This window comes from Hakea prostrata, chromosome 4 (assembly GCF_041222555.1).
Source record: "Hakea prostrata isolate BN-2017 chromosome 4, UWA_Hpros_2, whole genome shotgun sequence".
Lineage (NCBI taxonomy): Eukaryota > Viridiplantae > Streptophyta > Magnoliopsida > Proteales > Proteaceae > Hakea > Hakea prostrata.
The window spans coordinates 16,550,443-16,569,803 of NC_142603.1; the positions used below are offsets into that span (position 1 = coordinate 16,550,443).

General features: G+C 34.4%; 3 protein-coding genes across 3 annotated transcripts; all 3 read left to right on the forward strand.

The window, feature by feature from the left end:
- The first annotated feature begins 8,234 nt into the window (after positions 1 to 8,234).
- LOC149018208 (uncharacterized) lies at positions 8,235 to 10,438 on the forward strand. The gene is made up of 5 exons (XM_089154309.1): positions 8,235 to 8,588; positions 8,667 to 8,771; positions 8,876 to 8,958; positions 9,174 to 9,376; positions 10,194 to 10,438. Exons 1-5 carry the CDS (start codon positions 8,314 to 8,316, stop codon positions 10,272 to 10,274), a joined length of 747 nt encoding a protein of 248 aa, XP_089010435.1. The 5' UTR covers positions 8,235 to 8,313; the 3' UTR covers positions 10,275 to 10,438.
- Positions 10,439 to 11,728: 1,290 nt separating this feature from the next.
- On the forward strand, positions 11,729 to 13,755 carry LOC149018209 (uncharacterized). The gene is made up of 5 exons (XM_089154402.1): positions 11,729 to 12,260; positions 12,332 to 12,385; positions 12,479 to 12,561; positions 12,657 to 12,856; positions 13,467 to 13,755. The coding sequence occupies exons 1-5, from the start codon at positions 12,067 to 12,069 to the stop codon at positions 13,569 to 13,571; spliced, it is 636 nt and encodes a 211-aa protein (XP_089010528.1). The 5' UTR covers positions 11,729 to 12,066; the 3' UTR covers positions 13,572 to 13,755.
- A 3,176-nt stretch (positions 13,756 to 16,931) lies between these two features.
- LOC149018210 (RNA-binding (RRM/RBD/RNP motifs) family protein) lies at positions 16,932 to 19,050 on the forward strand. The gene is made up of 4 exons (XM_089152525.1): positions 16,932 to 17,493; positions 17,584 to 17,682; positions 17,905 to 18,186; positions 18,317 to 19,050. Exons 1-4 carry the CDS (start codon positions 17,095 to 17,097, stop codon positions 18,458 to 18,460), a joined length of 924 nt encoding a protein of 307 aa, XP_089008651.1. The 5' UTR covers positions 16,932 to 17,094; the 3' UTR covers positions 18,461 to 19,050.
- Positions 19,051 to 19,361: the final 311 nt, after the last annotated feature.

Sequence of the window (19,361 nt, forward strand, 5' to 3'; positions counted from 1 at the left end):
CTTGCAGAGTTGCAGGGTTATGTTTTCATGGAAAAGATTTACACATATGATCTCCTATCCTTAAGCATGTCATACGAAGAATTTTAGGGTAAGATCAATTAAGTTGGCTGGAAAGCACGATAGATTTTCAGTTGCATCTCTGAGAAGAGAATTTTCAGCACTATTTGAACACCAGAAAATCAAATCTCTCCCTTGGAGAGCTAGTCCAAACGGGTTGACTCCTGAATGGGCCATGACTCAAAAGCCATCCACCATATTTCGTAGAGCCAAAAACAGTACCCTTGGAGGCATTGACATGATCATCTAGGATGGAAAGATCAAGATGATCGCCACAAAATCAGAAACTACTTGACTACTTGTTAGTTGGGAACCTTTGGTTTCTTAAGTGGGTGTCACTCAATTTAACCATTCCACTATTTTTCCGGTTTTTCCCCATTAAATTTAGTGTCTTTAACGGATTGGATTCGGATTGAATAGTGGTAATACCATATCACATCTTATTATATTCGGACAGATTCAGTTGGATTTGGATGATAATTGGGTATACAAGTTTTCCACAACTTATGACATCATTACTATTTTGTTTTTGAGGGCTAAGTTTGAAATTTAAGAATTTAACAACTTTGGTAGTTATTAGTAGAAAATCTAGAAATATGGTCACATCTCAAGTAAAAAAATATATACAAATAAGAAAAATACATACAAATAAGTAACTTGAGATGTGACAAATAATTATCATTTTAAAAAGGGTATATCATATCCGCATTCTATTAGTAATTAGACGGATTTGAATACCCTAAACTGAGGAGGATGCAAATTTGAGAGTAAATTTCACATGCATTGGGTTTTTTAGAGGGGGGAAATTTTTAACAAAAGAAAAAAAAAAGACTAAGAATAAGAGAAAAAATTGGAGCTAAGATCGAGTTGTGTTACAATGCTACGGGTAAGACTAGTGAAAGGAATATGTCTCTACTCTTCGCCCTTTACCCAACTTTTAAAAAGTTATTTTGTAAATGTAAATTAATTGCTTCTGTAACACCATCTTTTGAAATGTTGATTGAGTCTTTCAAACATAAAATAAATCAAACTTGTTTATGAAAAAAATACAAAAAAAAAAAAAAAAAAAAAAAAGGAGAACCGGAGTTTCTGTATTCACATTGAGTCAAGAATGCGCTCGAATTAAATTAGATTTGAACTTGCAGATTGCAGTGATTGAACAAGACCCAAATTTCCAAAAAAAAAAAAAAAAAAACAAAATTGTATACTTCTTTCTTTGGTGAATCCTGCTACTGTACTTCTACATGGAAAAAACTGAAATTAAAGTAAAAGAAGTGTCCGTCGAACACTTAACGGAATGAATTTCACCATCCAAACGGAATTGATGGATGGATGGAGCTTGCTTGCTTGCTGGTTCAGGAAAGGAATATGGTGTCTCTCTCTCTCTCTTCCTCATCAGTAAACTTGGTAACCCTATTTATCCGCTTAACCAATTCTAGTTTAAAATCGATATTTCCACGAAAACTCCACTCAGTTCCATCAAACTTCTCAAGATTGGCTGAGAATTTAACTTCTCTATTTCGAGGTACTGATTTCAACGGGATTCGAGTTCTACCCACAACAATTTCCCCATTGGAAGTTCCAATTTCAGCATCGGAGTCAACCCTAACGACCTCCATCTTCAATGAAGCCGTGTACTTGGGTTCATCAAGTTTCAACACAAATTCGGAGTTCCATGAAGGGTTTGGCATTCCAACTCTTACAGGAGTTCTCTTTTGATGATTGTGTGAAGCAGAAACAACCGCATAGTAACGCTTGGGAGGGAATGTTGTGCTAATTATTCTTGCACGGTAGACAACAAGCTTCAAACGATATTGACTATATTCCAGGTCAGATGCTTCTTCTACCTCTGCCTTTCCAGAAGCTGCTGCATTCGTCGCGGCTTGTTCCCTCTTCCTTCGAAAACCAGGTCGCTGCATCTGCATGGATCGTTCCATCATGTAAGTTGAACACAACAAAAGAGAGAATCAGGTCTCTTTTTACTTTAGTTCTAAATTTGAAGCAGAGAATGAATGAATGAATGAATGAATTATATGTCAAGCTATCGAGTGGTTTTTATATGAAAAGAAAGAAGAATTTGAGATTCGGAGTGATTCTTCTGTCAGATAAACACGGAAAGAAACCCTAAACCAGAGGTCTTCTAAACTCTTAAACCTTGTAGTTTCCTTCTAAGATTGTGAGACTAATAAAAGAAACCAAATTGATTTCGGAGTCGATTTCTTATTTCCTTCTGTATTCTTTCTCCACGGTTGTTAGCCCCCCAACATCGGAATTATATATTAATTTTATTTTATAAAATATATGAAATATTACTGTTGCCCTTTTTAGTTTTTACTATAGTTTAATTGTTACTTTATTTTCTAAACTTTTTGAAATTACTAATTTAAACCTTAAACTTTACTTCTAATTACTCTATTAATTAAATAATGACGTGATAATTTTTATTTATTTAAAAATTTTAAAAATAATCATAAGGTTTTATTTTATTTATTTATACTTTATATTAAATTATATCATTACCTAAGTAATTAGAAGAAAAAAACTAACCCTACTTTAATAGATTTTTTTTTTAATTTTTTTATTTACGTTTCAATTTGGTGTTATTTTCCAGTTTTTCTTATTTGTTTTTTAATTTGATATTATTAATTTTAATAAATTTCTACTTTCATTAGGTTTTTATTTATTACAGTTACATTTTAAGTTCAAGAGATTTATATCGCTCTTTTCAAAATGAGATGAATTTCATTCTAACAGCCACCTTTCTAAGGTATGGTTTCGAATATCACATATTATGGTATTCTTTGTGCTTTCAAAAAGTTCTTTTATTGGAGGGATCAAATTCAATGGCCATACGCTATTGTTGTTTTTGAACATGGTTTGGAATTCTTCTTTGTAACACCAGATCTCTTTGGTATTTATGCCCAACTCCTTTGCCTTGATCAATCCTTTTACAATCAAATCATATACATAGCACAAATCAATGCATATGTGATTATGTAAAATCTTTTTGCTCACCAATTTTATTGTATGTAGGGCTTTTTTTGTAAAAAGATACTTTTTATAAGTATACTAGGGAAATAGAGGCAAGACCAATGAAGGAAGCAATGATGCATGGTTTTCATTTATTTACTATCTAATTTGGCATTATCAATTTTAGGAAGTTTCCTTTTTTAGTGGGGAAAAAATAATTTAAGATGGTCTTTTTTTGAAATTCAAAATAATAAAGATACCATTCTAAAATTGGTACTTGATATGGTTTTTTTCTAAATGAGGGTGGTATTGTTTTTTGATTTCTTAATTTTAGAAGGACAAAATAATCATTAAACAATAATTATCCCTAAAATATATTAGCAACCCCAACAAACATATGCAACCCCGATCAGCCCTAAAGGTGTCAATATATCAGTGGTAATTCACTGTGAAAATCAAATTTCACTGTATCTGGTATGGTAAGAAAACGGTATTTACAAAAGCGGTACAGTTTCGGTTCAAAATCGATACGGTTAAATAACACAGTTTCGATACTGATAAAATAGATAGGGACTTAAATATATTAGTAAAACAAGAAATTGACCTTACTAAATTCTCGTTGTATCTTCTTCCCGCTCGGACGAGAAATTGTACCCATATCCCTTAGTCCTTGGATTTGCTTCAATGGGCATATCTTTTGTTTAGGTCAATGTACTTATGGGGGTACACGAGCTAGTTCACTGCTGGTAACAGGAAAATAATCTGTAAATATTCAGATTGAATATTCATGAGCTTCAATATACATTGAAGGATATCACAAATTGAATACCTTAGAAATACATTTGTGTAGATCAAAGAAACACCCAAATCTACACTTTATCCATGATTTACTCATCAATCCAAGGGGTGTCAACGGTGCGGTTTGGAGTAATTTCAGGCTGAAAATCTTCAGCCAAAACATAGCCCATTTAAAAGATAACGGTTTAGGTTTGGGTTTGGATTGACTAACAGTTTGAATTTAGTTTGGGCTAACAGTTTGAACTAAATTAAAAATCAATATTGAAATTTATTTTTATTTTTCCTCAACTCCAAGTCCTAACTTCTCACACACAAAACTACAAAAGAGAGAGGAAGAGGACTCCAAGTAGATCCAATGATGGCATTAGCTTGATGCTAAAGCAACGAAACAGGGAAAGTAAAAGGGAAAACCTTTAACCTTGATTTGTGAAAATGAATAGTGAAAGATTGAAAGTGAAACCGGTAAAACTGTAAAACTTAAAATTAAATCATTAAATGAAAATAAAGGGTTTGCCGGTTTGGTAAAACTTAAAATTGAAAGAATGTGAAATGTTGAACCAGTGAACCATAATCCAATGGTTCATTACTTCATTTAATATTTTTATTTTAATTTATACTAACGGGTTGTGGTTCGGGCTGAAGGTCCTCAACCCAAACACGACCCATTAATGTTTCGATTTAGGCTATAACGGGCCAGTTTGGTCCGGTTTCAATGGTTCAAGTTGAAAATTGATACCACTAATCAATCTTAACAAAGAACACTTCAATCTAGAAAAAATACGTTTCTATTAAAACAAAGAATCCATAGGAAAATCAAACCTCCAATTCCTAGGTCTCACAAAATCTATAAGAGAATTCAATATTGTAGGCAAAATCATGTTTATGTCCGATACTATCAATGAAATCTCTTAGGATCCTAATCCAAAAATCCGTATTGTAAGTCTAGGAATCTGAAATGCGAGTATAAGACAGTTGTAGGCTATCCATGTAGAAACCGTTGGATTGAAAACTGAATCAATGGAATTGGATGGTGGAGATGATAAATTCGGAGTTTTGCAAAGTTTTGGAAGAAGATCTAACTCAAGCGTCAACAGGTTAAAAAAGTGGATTAAGAGTTCACAGCCAGTGCAATTGAAAGGTCCCCAAGATTGGATAAGACCCTCCTATATATATTGTGCATTAAGCAGTGTCATGGAGCAAACGCCCAAGAAACACACTCTTGAAACCATTTCCAGGGTAGGGCAGTCCCAAAAAACCCTAACTAATTGCTCATGGGTGAAAAAGGGCATTTTTGAAAAATAGCATTATGGACCCCTATTAATGCTATTTTTGTCCCAAAACAGGTTTTTTTAATCCCAGCCATCAAAGAATGTTAGTCTTTGTCAGAGAAGTCGTTTCGGAGAAGGGAAAAATTGCAAAAAATATTGTGGTAAAATCAATTAAATTAAGGAAATCTAAACCCTATTTTGATATAGTAATACTAGTGATTTTCCAATTACTTTATTTTGCTAATTTTTTTCACGGATATTTTTGGAGAAACTAATGAGCACATTTATATGTGAAACCTCAGGGCATAAACACATGCATTTTACACTCTTAAAGTAGAGCTACATTTGGTTTTATGTTGTTTTTGCATATTTTAGGATTTTTTTTTACAATGTTAGTTTGAAAACATACAATTTTCTTCGGCCTTATTCGTGTATTTCTGAGGGCTAAGATCATTTGGGTACTCCGATATTTAATAAGAACCAATTTTGCTTCTAAACTTGTGGTTTTGATTACTTTTGTTTGAAAATTTGTTTATGTGGACTATTGTAGTTGTATTTTTATTTTTTCCTTTATTTTCTCTCTCTCCTTTCTTTTCTTTTTGGGTGTTTTTGTATTCTTTGATTTCCGTTTGGTTTGTTCGGTTGTCTTTTGGGACTTGCTCCTGTTATTTGGTTGTTTTTTTCCTTAACCCCCCTTCTTGATCGCTTGATATTGTTTGACTATTTGATCTTTGATTCTGTTATTTTTTTTGTCTATCCAACTCCTTTGGTTTTGATTCTATTATTTATGTTTCTGTGTTTCTTGGTTTGGCATTGGTTGATTGGCTTGCCGTTTCCTATAATTGACACCCCTACTTTTACTTTACTATTTATTTATTTTTTTTCTTAATTAACCCACATTACTTTTCTAAAAATAAGCTTTTTTCCTTTCCATTCTCTCCACTTTCTTTTCCACGCCTAACTCAAAATAAATTTATTTATTTAATTTTTTCCTTTTTCTTCCATTTATTCTCTCTCTCCGCCCCCCCCCCCATTCCAAACCATTTTTTTTATTAATTACTAATTTTCTCTATTCTTTGTTTCTCCAAGTTTTCTATTTTTTAATCTTTGATTAAATTTTTCACAATTATTATTCTTATTTCTTTCCTTATTTCTACCCTCTTTCACGGTTTCATCATCTCGTATAAGTCTATATTTATTTATTGTTTTGTAAGGTTCTAGTTTATAGATTCAACGTTGAGGTTTAATTTTTATATGTAAATGCAATGATTATTTATTTAGTTTCTTTTATACAAGTGTAATTTCTTTCTTTCGATCAATGCAATTTCAATTTCAATTTCGAGTTTAAGCTTTAAGTTTCAAGTTTCAATTTCCAAGAGGATTCGTTTTTCTCTGGGTTTAGCAATTGCGGATTTTGATTAACCCTGATCTAGTTATTAGGATTGGTTGATATTTGAATCAATCGTTTAAGGTTTTTTTATTATTCAAGATTCGAGAATGCAAGTAAGTAGCCTTTGTCAATAATCTTCCTTCCTCCCTTCATTCTCGCTTCTGTTTACTCCTTCATATTCTTGACTTAAGATTTACTTTTCAGTATTTATTTTTTGTTTTCCTTTCCCCTTGAGTCCTTGATCAAGGAAATATATAGTCGTGCATCTCTTTGGTTAATGTTTCCCTTTCTCATTTACTGCTTTGTTATTGGTTCTGTTATTTACTTTATGCATTTTCTTTTTCTTTAATATTCATTCTTTGATCAGTGGACTGTAAGCTACGACAAAGGGTTCACGGTCAAGTTATCTTAGTTATACTCCCCTTCTCTCTATCCATAGCTGATACTTAGATCACTTCCCTTTTATTTGTTTATTTATTTATTATTTGCATATATTTTATTTCTACTTTTTATTTATGCATTATTCATTTATTTATTAAATGATGAATGGTTAGGTTATGTCTATTTTATTTTTATTCTCAATTCAATCACATTAGTTGTATGTGTTAGGACCACTCATTTAGATATGCTAATTTAGTTTAATTAATTACTCACAAATTTTGAATCATTGCACTCTTGCGTTCCGTTAAGAGGTTAAATTTTAAAGTTGTATATCTCCCTAAAATCGACTCTTTAGCAACACGATACCGTGCGTTTGCGGTTACTTTTATTTTACAAGCATAAAGATAATTCATGTTTTCTTAAAGTTATTGTTTTAATTCAAGTTTTAGATCTATTGTTGTAGTTAGACCTTGTTTTTGAGAGCTCCTAGGAAGTCTTAATTGTTCTGGAAGTTGTTTGAAACCCAAAAACAAAGCCATTGGAAACCATGTCGGTTGCTATCCGCGCATCGGCAAGGGTCGCCTGGGGTGACCCTACCTACCCTACCCCCTAAGGTGAGGAAATTCAACTGTGTATGTTTAAGAGCTTGTTTTAACATTGAACATGCATGATGACTTGAATGTTGTTGCTGTATGATTCTTTTGCTCATATTAGAATATTTAAAAGCATGTTATGGATCTGACAGTTCAATTCTTTGTACGTCCAGATGTCGTTCATCCAGTGGTTGGAGAGATGAACACACAAAATGTTGGACAAATAGGATCTTGATCCAACTTAAAAATAAGGCTTTTAGTCAATTGACCAAGTAAGCTGTAGGTGGTTTAGAATATATACTTTATAAAACTTAACTCAGGTTGAGTTTATAATATATATACTTTATCAAAGTTAATTAAGTTAGTTTAAAATGACTTTATCATGATCTAAAATTAAGAAGAACAAGAGATCATTATCAAACCATTATCAGTTTTCTTTTAATCTGAACCAATCTCAATGGCAAACAACAGTGATAACATGAATCCAATCAGTAGAAGATCAAAATCCACTTTGAAACACTACCCGACTTACCAAGTCGTTTGTATCTCAGAAACAAAAGAAGCAGTAATAACACCACACAAGGAAGGTCAACATTTTTAAATAAGCCGTGTTGCCTTTAAAGTATAGAAGTAACCAATCCAATTCTGCTGGTTCTCTTGGCGTACTCGGAACCTTCGCATAAAAGAATTAATCTAAAAGATAAAAAAATTTAGAAGTTGCTTCACGACTTCATCCACTGGTCCCGTTTTATATTATATACATAAACATATATATATTTCATCTTGATTTTGAAAAACCATATACCCAATTCAAAGAATCAATTTCTGTTGAATCTATGCTTTTGAAGTTCCATTAATGGTCGATTCCCAGCAAGAAGAGGTCACAGAATCAACAACTGTTCCAGAAATGTCTCCAGTTAGAAGATCTCTGATCAATTTTTACAACCTTCGTGCTGCTCTTCAGCTCATCTCCAATCGTATTCGCAGCCCATCTACTTACCAGCTCCCAAATGCTTCAACTTCTAAACAGATATACGGTTCTTCAGTGAATCTTCATCCAGGCTTGCAATTTCTCACTTTTCATTCTCGTGGAATTCATGGTGAACCAGGATCATCATCACCAACCATGAAGTAAGCAAATTATTGATTAGTCTCTCTTATGCTATCTTTGATTTTGAAACTCATTAATCTTCATGTACTACTGTGCAGGGGAAAGAATGAAGAAGACAAAGATCATAATCAGTTGCCACCGGCGGCGACACCTGTAGCTCCACCGGTGGCTCCTCCTTCCCCCAAACCCACCTTCCCATCTTGGTAATTCCGTGAGCTAATCAACAATAATCTTATCATCATCAATCATAGTTGATCTCAGTTATTGGGTCTTTAATTCCACGCTACTAATGATGCGTGTCTTGCAGGGTTAAATGGGTTGTGGGATCAATCCTTGCAGTCATTCTGCCATTTTGGAAGCAAAAATGGGACCAGTTGAAGGCCATTGAAGGTAAACAAAAACTCAGTTTTGACCAGGCAACGGACTCAGACTTGGCGTGTTTTTAAAGATGAAGCCATTGTTACTTGTAGCTTAATCAATCTTATTAAATCGGTTAATGCATGTTTTGCTTTGTTGATTGAGTCCTTCATCAAGGCTTGTTTTTGGGAACTTTTTTTCTTTTCTCTTTTTCCATTAAGAAAAACAAATATGTAATGTGAGAATAGGTGCTGCTGAAGTGGTGGTAGAGGAGGTGAAAGAGGTAGCAGAAGTTATAGAGAAAGTTGCAGACGAGGCTGAGAAGGTAGCAGAAGCAGCAGTTGATAAAATCCCTGAGGATGGGCCACTAAAGAAAGCAGCTGAATTGGCTGAACTTGTCTCTAAAGAAGTTGCCAAGGAAGCCCACACAACTGAGGAAATCATCCACACGGTAATCCTAATCTTTTTATTTCATGTCAATATTTTTTTTTGTCTTCCAAATTTTGTAAGTTTATCATGGTAGATTTTCCTTTAATTCTTCTTAAAAAATAGATTTTTTGACTTTTTATCCTTGTTTGCTTTATACAAATGATGCAATATAGATTTGAAATATAGGGGAGAAATTCCTATTTCTAGGAGATTTGAATTCTTAACTTCTTATTTAGGAGGTATTAGTCCTTACTAACTAACTTAGTCCATTTGGAGTTGTGACTATAAATTTTTATAATGGTGCTTCATCAAAACATCAATTAGTAATGATGTTCAACCAGAAATCCATATCATAATAAGCAATAATGTAAGATTTTTATCCTAACCAAACTTGCTTGCTAAAACCATCACAGCATTTGGAATCATTTTGTCGTAAAATTTTTAAAGTTTTAAAAAAGTTATACATGTTTGGATTCCACTTAAATTTTCAATTGATTTAAACCAATCCCACTATAAAGTATATTTCAGTTCTTTTAGTAGAAGAAAACTGGTAGAATCTAATGAGCTGTCTATGAGTTTTAGATAATGAAGGTATTTTGGCTTTGTGTTAACAAAATAGTTTGTCTTAGGTTGATGGTATTGCACTCTCCTATTATATAAAAAATCATAAATTAAGAAGGAAGATGTGAAAACCACATTGTTGAGAAATATTAATTTACTTGTTATTTGCAAATAAAATATTTAATATTCATTAAAATAATGGGGTTGACTGCTTTTTATTTTATGATCTTAGATAATTATTAACATAAACTTAATGCTAATTTTTTAATTAAATGCAGGTTGAAGTTTTGAAGGAAGAGGTGGAGTCACTACTTGATCCTCTAGGAACTAAAGGGAAGGATGCAAAGGGACAAAAATAAATATTAAAGCACCCTTGGATTATTTTTTTTTCTCCAAGATTTTTTTTTTCTTGCCCCAATGTATATTTGTTTAATTCATTATATATTTTTATTTATATGAAAACTGTTATTCATACGGTAAGATTCATATTTTAAAATGATGGGATTGATTATAAAATTGTTTATATTTGAAAGTATCAACAAGACATTTTTTAGCATGACTTGGGACTTGGGAGGAATCTCCCATGTATGAGTCATGCCCAAATTTTTTTGAAGATCACAATGAAATGGAGATGCATCTTCTCTTATTTAGAAGGCACCATTGACAAAGGTATGTGTTGAATATACATGAAAAAGACAATATTTATGCTTATGGGGAAAAATCTTCGTTCAATGCTAAAATACAAGAAAAGGGTAATATTACAATTTTTTTTGGGGTTTTTTGAGAAAACACATTTTCGGACTTATGAGACATGTCAATTGTCAACCATAAATTATGAGGATTTTTTTCTTAAGAAAAGGCGGTTGGTGTGGAGAAGGATTGATATTCTTCTACCTTATCATCCAAAATGTATTTTCGTAGCTTGAAAGGTTACTTGCGGATTTCTTTCCATTGTGGTTTGTCATTCTCTTGCCTTATGTCACCGCTTGTTTGCATGCTTTTTTTTATCAAAATAATAATTAATAAATAAAATAAACCAACTAACAAAATAATCCAAAAAACCCATTGCTAATATAAGCCTGTTCTCTAAAAATATTACCCCAAAATAAAAATAAAAATTCAAGACAATATAAAAGCAAAAAGGTAAATTTGTTATTGAAAGTGAACATCCATTAAAAGTTTCTATTGAACTTCTTCCTATGAAAGTGACAACTGAAACTTAGTGCTGGAGAACAGATCCCCCATAGCCTCTCAATCCATTAAATAGTAATCCAGAATTTTCACACATATGGAATTCATTTTCCATGGAGCTTAGGGTCCACCTTGGTGCACAAGACCTACAATCCAATCCATGGACAATACAAAATTCAGGTGGGAAATGACTTCCGGGAGTTGATCCAGAATCTTATCTGTCACTTAATTTCTTTGGTGTTTTCCTAATGGCTTTTCTAGGAAGTCTGAAGAAGCTTGATACATTTTTTCAACTTTAAGCAACAGATGAGTTCCTATTATTTGGGTTGTCCCAGTTGGGATTTTGGAAAGCTTTTAATGCAATTCACATCTGATCACAAATTCACCAATAAGGAATAGCCAAGACTAGTTGTTCTATCAGGTTTCCTGTGTTCAACCATTCCTTAAATCAGTTAAGGTTAAACTTAGTTGCGTGGATGCTTTCCATTGTCTTTTTTACGTCTTCAATCTCAACCATCGCTTAGCATCATTAGGACTTGAGATTTGAGAATTCTTCTATAGTATATAAAGTTTTCTAAGAGTTCTTATCAGAAATTGCTTCATTTGTCAACATATGAGAAAACAAAATCCATTTTTTTGTTTTTTGGGTCATGAGATAACGACATCAGTAACCCAGAAAAATTCTCTGTGCATATCTTGCAGAACTTTGAAATTCCCAGCTCCATTCAATCATGTGTAGAATACCAAAAAGCATTGCCATTAGCATTCAAAGTGGACCAATCCAAGGGTCGGCAGGGTTTACCTAGCTAGATTGGACAAGAAATTTGAGAGCCGTGACAAAACAATATAAGTGCTTTACCAAAGACTTTCTTCCGTTTTCATTTACAAGATCCAATAGTCTGATTCTTGAGTTTTTCATTCTGTTTCAGAGGTTCATCTGCCACACCCATCTCACACGCCATGTTTACCTTAAGATCTATCATTTCTTATGATTTGAACTGCCGTCGATGCGAATTCACCAATCAAGATCGACTTTCATCCCTCTCTCCTTCAAAATCTAAGTTTGGATGTCGTTTCCCAGCTAACAATCGAGGGCTATTGCTCCTCAACACCAGCAGCAGGCCTGGTTCAGAGAGCCAACGCAGTGAAAAGATGTAATTTTCTTTGAAACCCATTGATCCTTTAGTTTCATATCTTCTCATAGGATTAATTTTGGTTGCTGTAGGGATACGAGTGCCTACTGTGCTCCATTGCCATCACTACCATCTTCAAGTAACTGGTAATCATCTTCTACAAAGCTCTCTCTCTCTCTCTCTCTCTCTCTCTCTTAGATGATGATTTTAATTTACAGTTTCATGATCAAATCATTCAGGCAGGTCTGGGTTTTGGGGGGATTGATACTGGCAATTTTACCCTTCTGCAAGCAAAAATGGGGAAATCTATTACCAATTAAGAGTAAGGATCAAGAAACCCATTATTCTTATGTAGATAGAACTGCAAACAAGATACTAATCTGGGAATCTGATATTGAGATCTTGTTGTGTATGTAGAAGAGGTAGATAAAGTTCTAGATGAGACTGATAAAGTAGCAGAACTTGTGAATGAAGTGGCAGAGAAAGTTGAGAAAATAACTGATAAAATTGCAGATGAGCTTCCACAGGGAAAGGCTGAAGATGCAATTCGTCTTATTGAAAAAATAGCAAAAGAAACAGCTGATGATGCAGAAGCAGTGGAAGAGATTATTCATAAGGTACATTTCAACATTACTTACTTATCATGTCACCAAAAAAAAGCATTACTTTTTATTCTTCATCAAATGTTACAGTTTTTCATTCTTTATTCTCTTGCTAATGAAGATAACCAGAAGAACTGAAGGAGATAGATAAAATTGGATGGAAATGTTTTGTTGAACCCACCATCAGAACTTGCACTGAAAACACAACTCATTCAGGACCATTTTTCTTATGCTTTCTTTTTACTATTTCAATGCCTGCTGTCTGGATTGTTGTGTAGAAAACCCTCGATCCTGTTCCATGAGAGAAAACAAAAAGCATGATGGGGCATGCAACTAACCAACTTGATTGTAAAGCTCTGCCAATGAGAAAAATAAAAAAATATCACCCAGTCTTGTTTGTAGTTTGTAGTTTGTGCTTGTGTTTATTAAAATAAGAAAATAAAAATTAAAAGAAAAAAATTTCTGTATAATATATCTGATATTTTAAATTAGCAAGTTAAGTATCTTTTACATGTACTTTATATTTTAGTGTGAAACTTTATTTATTTATTGACTTTGGATCTGATATGAGATTCATTCGGGGCAAGTTATGATTTTTTTTTTTCTTTCTTTTGCATACATACAGGTGGAAGAGCTAGAGGATGAACTGAAGAATGATTCAAAGTCACCTGCACCTATGGATAAAGAGAACGTGAATATCAAAGAAAACACTAATAGGAGTAAATTGTGATACCCTAGAGTGATCTGTTGAAAAGATTAATTTTCCGATACAAACTCCTAATCTTCCCATTTAATGAAAACTTCAAAGTTATAGAATTGTTGGATTATGACGCCTCAAAATCCAGAACTTTAAAGATAATTCTTTTGTAAAGTATTTGTTAGAGGTTTTTTATTTTATCATATTAAGTAAATTATGGGAGAGGTTTTGATGTACCATCCATGTATAGTTTCATGTTGGGGAAGGGTATACATGAAAATAAAAGATAATTAAGGAAACATATTAGACATTTTATAGAAGATGGAACGATAATAATTTGAATCTTGAGAAAGGTGTTGACATGTAATTTTACCAAACAAGCTGGTGTGGTAGTTATCTTTTATTTGAGAAGTATCATTCAAATGTTTTTCATGCCCAACCATTTTTATTGACATTCTCAGAGTCGTGTATAATGGGTTTTTGGATAAGTACAAAAGATCCCACTAACAACAGGACTTTTGGTAAGGAAGAGCTACTCAATGTGTGGTAGAGTGGTAAGATCCATACTTCTCAGTGGAGAGGTCATGGGTTTGACCCTTGTAGACGATAAACATCCCCTGAGGATGTAATCAAGGTGCGCGCAAGCTAGCCCGGATGAACCTTAGATACCAAAAAAAAAAAAAAAATGGTGGTGTTGAGCCAAGAGAGCAAACTGTTTCGGTGTTCAGGAAAAATATTATTGTACAAATTAAACATTAAATAGTTCCCATGAGATTAAACATAAAATTAGGACTAAATAAGACGGCCATAGATGGTGTCCTAGATTAGGTATAAAAGACCCATAAGCAGCAAGAGTTAGGCCAAAGTTGTGCAAGTAGGATCTCTAAGTGCTTAGCCCCCTTGTACATTAATCAAAATTCCATCCAAAACTTCCTTCAAGTAAGATTGAAACTTGAGGAATTCATCTTATCAGTGTTTAGAGGTAGACAAATATTTGTGCTTCTAGATAACATGGAAAAAGAATGAATGAGGAGAGAGAAGCTCTGGGGGATGTGAGAGTTCCAAGTGATTCAATTGTTTTGTGCCTGAAACCACCAGTGGAGGCTGGAAATGGAAGATTTGGTGATGGGAAGGGGAAGAAATCTTATACTGGTGTTGTCAAAAACTTCAAGATGCCTAAAATTGACTCTCTTCACTCTCCAATACTAGCTCTCATTAGAGAATTGTGACTTCTCAACAAGAGTACGTATAAAGTACAACATAATCAGTTTCGTTTCTCACTGATTGGTAGAGTCAATTTTTGACTCAACTCCATGAATGAGTTGTAAGATCTCACAAGGGTCCTGAAAATTAAGACGGGGGGTGGTTTTGCATTCTTTAGGAAAATGGTTCATAATTTTTAGTTCAGGTGTGAGGGAGGCTAACGAAGGTTTGGCGCCGTGAATGGCGGAAGGTAGAAAATTAGTTTATCCACTTTCAGAGATGGTGTCTAGATTTCAATATTCATACCCCTAAATGAATAGCTAATTTGGTGCGAGTATGTTTCCAGATCTATCTCTTGAATATTGGCATGATAAATTTCTACTTACAAATACTTACAATTGCAAAGACTATGGGACGCTTTTTGTCACTTGATCAAAGAATATGTGCAGGTGTTGACCATTATACAAGAATTTTGGTTGAACTGGGAGAAATGAGGTGCAAAATTGAAAGACTGGAATAGGTACTTCCCTTGTGTTTACTTTTCCTTAGAAAGTGATTTACGAAGATGGCATCACAAAATACTCAGTGTGTAACGTGAGGACCATTCAACGCAGTAGTAGAGATAAATCGGATGTGTCCCTATGATTCCAAACTCTGAAATTTCGCTAGTCCAAAAGAAAATCCAGTGATGAGGGTTAGGGACAAATTTACAATTTAAAAAATTGCATAAAAAAAAATCCAATCAAGTTCTCTGGCTGATAAGGTGGGGTTTGAAATTTAAATTTAAATTTACAAATTCTCTTGTTAATAAGGTGGGGCCCAAATTTCAAATTCAAAGCATGGAAACATGGAGGAGGCCCACCTTATTAACATTGAGGAATTTCACTTGGGATTAATTGGTGGTTTAGGGTTTGCTTGGTTACATGAATTCAGAGATTTGAAATCTCTGGATTCATGAATCTGAGAATTATACCTGTTTGGTTGTAAAAATCTCTAGATTCATGAAATCTAGAGATTCACCTTTTTACACTAGAAATATGAATCTATAGATTTATGGGTAAGGGGTGAAATCCAGAGATTTCAAAAAAGCTATACATTTGTACATTCACAAAAATCACGTCGATCAAATAGTTTTTTAGGATGAATCCACAGATTTAATTCCACAACCAAACATCTAATTTTATAAATTATAATTCCATAGATTTGAAATCTTTAGATATTTGAAATCTCCAAACTCATGTAATCAAACAGGCCCTAAAAGAATCAAGGCAACTTGGTGGGCAAGGAAAAAGAAACCAACCTTGCAAACTCAATGTCTTACAGTCTGGATAATGAAAAGGAGATCTCAAACAATAGGTTAAAGGAGATTGTTTATAAAGAAATTGCAAGAATTGATCGACTCTTAGTGGAAAAAGAAAACATTGTTTATCAAATTTAGATTGTCTCTTGTGATAGGGGAAAGACTAGTGCTTGGCAAATGTAATTTTTGTTTATGCAATTTTTCTTTTAATTTTTTTATTCTTAATACAAACAACCATTTAGCCAAAAAGCATATTGAAACTTTTATTGTCTTGAATCCCGAAACATTCACCCACCATTGTGGATCAAAAAACCAACCCAACAAGTCAACAACAGATCCAGAAGAAAGTTTGATAGTAGATTAGTCAAACTACAAATAATATCCAAGCAAGAGGGAGAAAACCGAAGAGCTTATTGGACATCACAAGGAGATTTTTTTTTGGTCAAGCACGAGGAGAAATTTTAAGTTCTAAAATCCAAAATCTACTATAATCCTCCAGCTTTTCAAGGATCAAAACCTGTCTATTCTAATAAGCAAATTTTTTGGGTTTATTGGAGTGAATGAAGAATTTGACCATTGGAGTTTGAATACCTCAAGAATCTTTATGGACTTAAATGCTCTGTCTGACGGATAGAGGTCTGCGCTTCTTTCAAAGGCTCTAACCATACATTAGGAGAGAGATCTATATCTGAATTACGAACCCCTTTCTTAATGTATAATGAAAAAATACGAAGAAAGAACAGAATAGAACATCCAGACTCAATTTTCACCATATAGGAGTTTGACGACCATTTGGTAAGCTGTGTTTGCTGAGTTTGATGTTTGCCCATGACAAAGCATGAAGGACAACAATATCCTTCAGTGCTAAGAAGAACCAAGTCACCTCAGAACTGGGCCAGGAGTAAGCTGGTTTGAGACTCCAGAGTCCAGATTGGCCACTCCTATTCAGGCTGCAGCCCAGCCCTAAATCAAATGAAATCAAACCAGGAAAAATAATCTTCATCTTAGATTCTTATCCTCTCTCTCACAACTCCGAGCACTGCGGTGGTGACCATGAGTATGGCGCTTCGTCTTCTCTGGCTTCCATCGACGCTACCCAGCGACCAAGATTATCCAACCAAAGTCACAATACAGAGATGTTGCCAGATGAGGTTCTCTTCTTCTTTCCTCTCCACCTCCTTAGTCTCTCCTGTTTCAGACATTCTTGCTTTCACAACAGAACCCAGAAGCAGAAGAAGAAGAATGAGAAGCAGCAACATCGTTGTCTTTCATACCTCCTCCTCCTCCGCAATTCAAGAGCAGTCCTCTTCTTCTGCTGCTGCTATCACAACTGAAACGGGAACAGGAAATGAAACCCGGACCAGATTGATTGCTCAGAACATACCCTGGACATGTACTTCTGAGGATATCCGGAATCTGTTCCAGAAATACGGAACTGTCGAAGATGTCGAGGTGAGGGCATCAGATTTCTCCTCTGCGTTTCAACACATTCCTCATTATTTTCATCTTTTCTGAATTGCTTTTTTTTTTTCTTCTTTAAAGCTCTCGATGCATGACAAGACGAGAAATCGAGGATTGGCTTTTATTACCATGGGTTCACCAGATGAAGCTGTTGCAGCTCTCACTAATCTTGACACATATGTGAGTGAATCAATTCGATCCTGCAGATTGATGGGCACTTGCTACTTTCTTAATTCATCTTCTTCTGCCGGGGTTTCTGTGCTTTAATATCTCCATTCTTCCAACCTTCGGTGGATTTGCTCTGCTTTTTGTTTTTTTGGGTGAATAATTTTTTCTGCTTTTATCTTTTCTTTTCTCCAAGTTTGGGTTTTTAAAATGTAATTTCTCTTTACCCATTGTTAGGAATTTGGGGGACGAGCCATAAAAGTAAACTATTCAAGATCATTGAAGAAAAAACCTTCAGTGAGACCCGAACCAGTCGTAAGGCATAATGTTTTTGTCGGAAATCTGTCTCAGAAAGTACGATCTAGAGATCTTCGAGACTTCTTTAGTTCGGGAAACTATAATCTTGTCACCGGCGTGGTTATGTATAAGAGTAATCCAAGAAGGCCTACTGGGTATGGATTCCTTGCCTTCGGTTCCAAGGAGGAGGCAGAGGCTGCTGTTTCTGCATTTAATGGGAAGGTGATCGAATTCTTTTAGTTCTTCTTTATTCCTTCCCTTGCTGCATATGACACCATTGATTGTTTTTGTGAATTATTGGTCTTTTAAATGAATCTATATTGAAGTTTATAAAGAGTTGATACTGGTGCAGGAATTGATGGGTAGACCAGTACGTTTGAGCCTTAGTAAAAAAAGTTTGAAAGAAGGATCAGAAGAGGAGGGATCTCAGGCTGAAGAAACCTCAACCCAAGTGAATGATGAAGGTGGGATACAAGACACAGCTGAGGAAATATGAGTTTGCTTCTATTAGGGACAAGCAGCATTTCCCATTTCCCTCCTTTCCTTTCCCAAATGGTTTTATCAAGTATGTGAAGGCCCGAAGCTATGTCTGCCTACTTCACACTTCAAAATTTGCATAGATCACATTTTCCTATTACCCAATTGATCACTAGACCATTTGATCATTAAGACCACGGCTCAGTCTGGTTGGAAAGAGGCAGCGTTGAAAGTCTGGGACCTGAGCCAAGTTTTCGAGTGCTAAAACATATTCTGTATTGACTTGGGTGCCCAAAAACAGTCGCTAAAACCAGCAAATGTGCAACACAGAAGAATTGTTTTGTTAGATGCTAATCCAGTATAAAGTTGAAGAGGTACTTGTTTGATAAAATTGATTTACAGGTACTGCGGAGGTTTTGAGCCACTGGGTTTCTTTCTACTGTTACCATGGTTGAAGTTCTTCACGATTCACCTACCTAAGAAGCTTGTGAGAGACTTCTTTTATTTTCTGAAATCTAGCCATTGATATGGCAGTCACATTGATAGGTCATTTGTCAAGTCTTTGCAACGTATCTGAATCGAACTGCCCAACTTGATTTGAGCTTGTTACATTGCAATTTCGTTACCAGATGTTTAACCGATAATGCCAAACTTAAATTACTACTTCAAGATACTTCGTGTGGTCAGGTAATTGTGGAGGGAATGCTTTATTCTGTAACAGCTTACAGAGAGTGCAAAGAAACAAGTGATGTTATCAGGACTTGGAAATGATAGTCGTTAGTTATTCCATAACACACTAGTGTAAATAACACTGGCGCCACTGTCTTTTAGCATTTAGAAAGAGTCACCATAATGTTACAAATAGGTAGTTCTGGGCATCATATTTGTCTAGTTGATGAGTCACCATAATAAAGGATCGT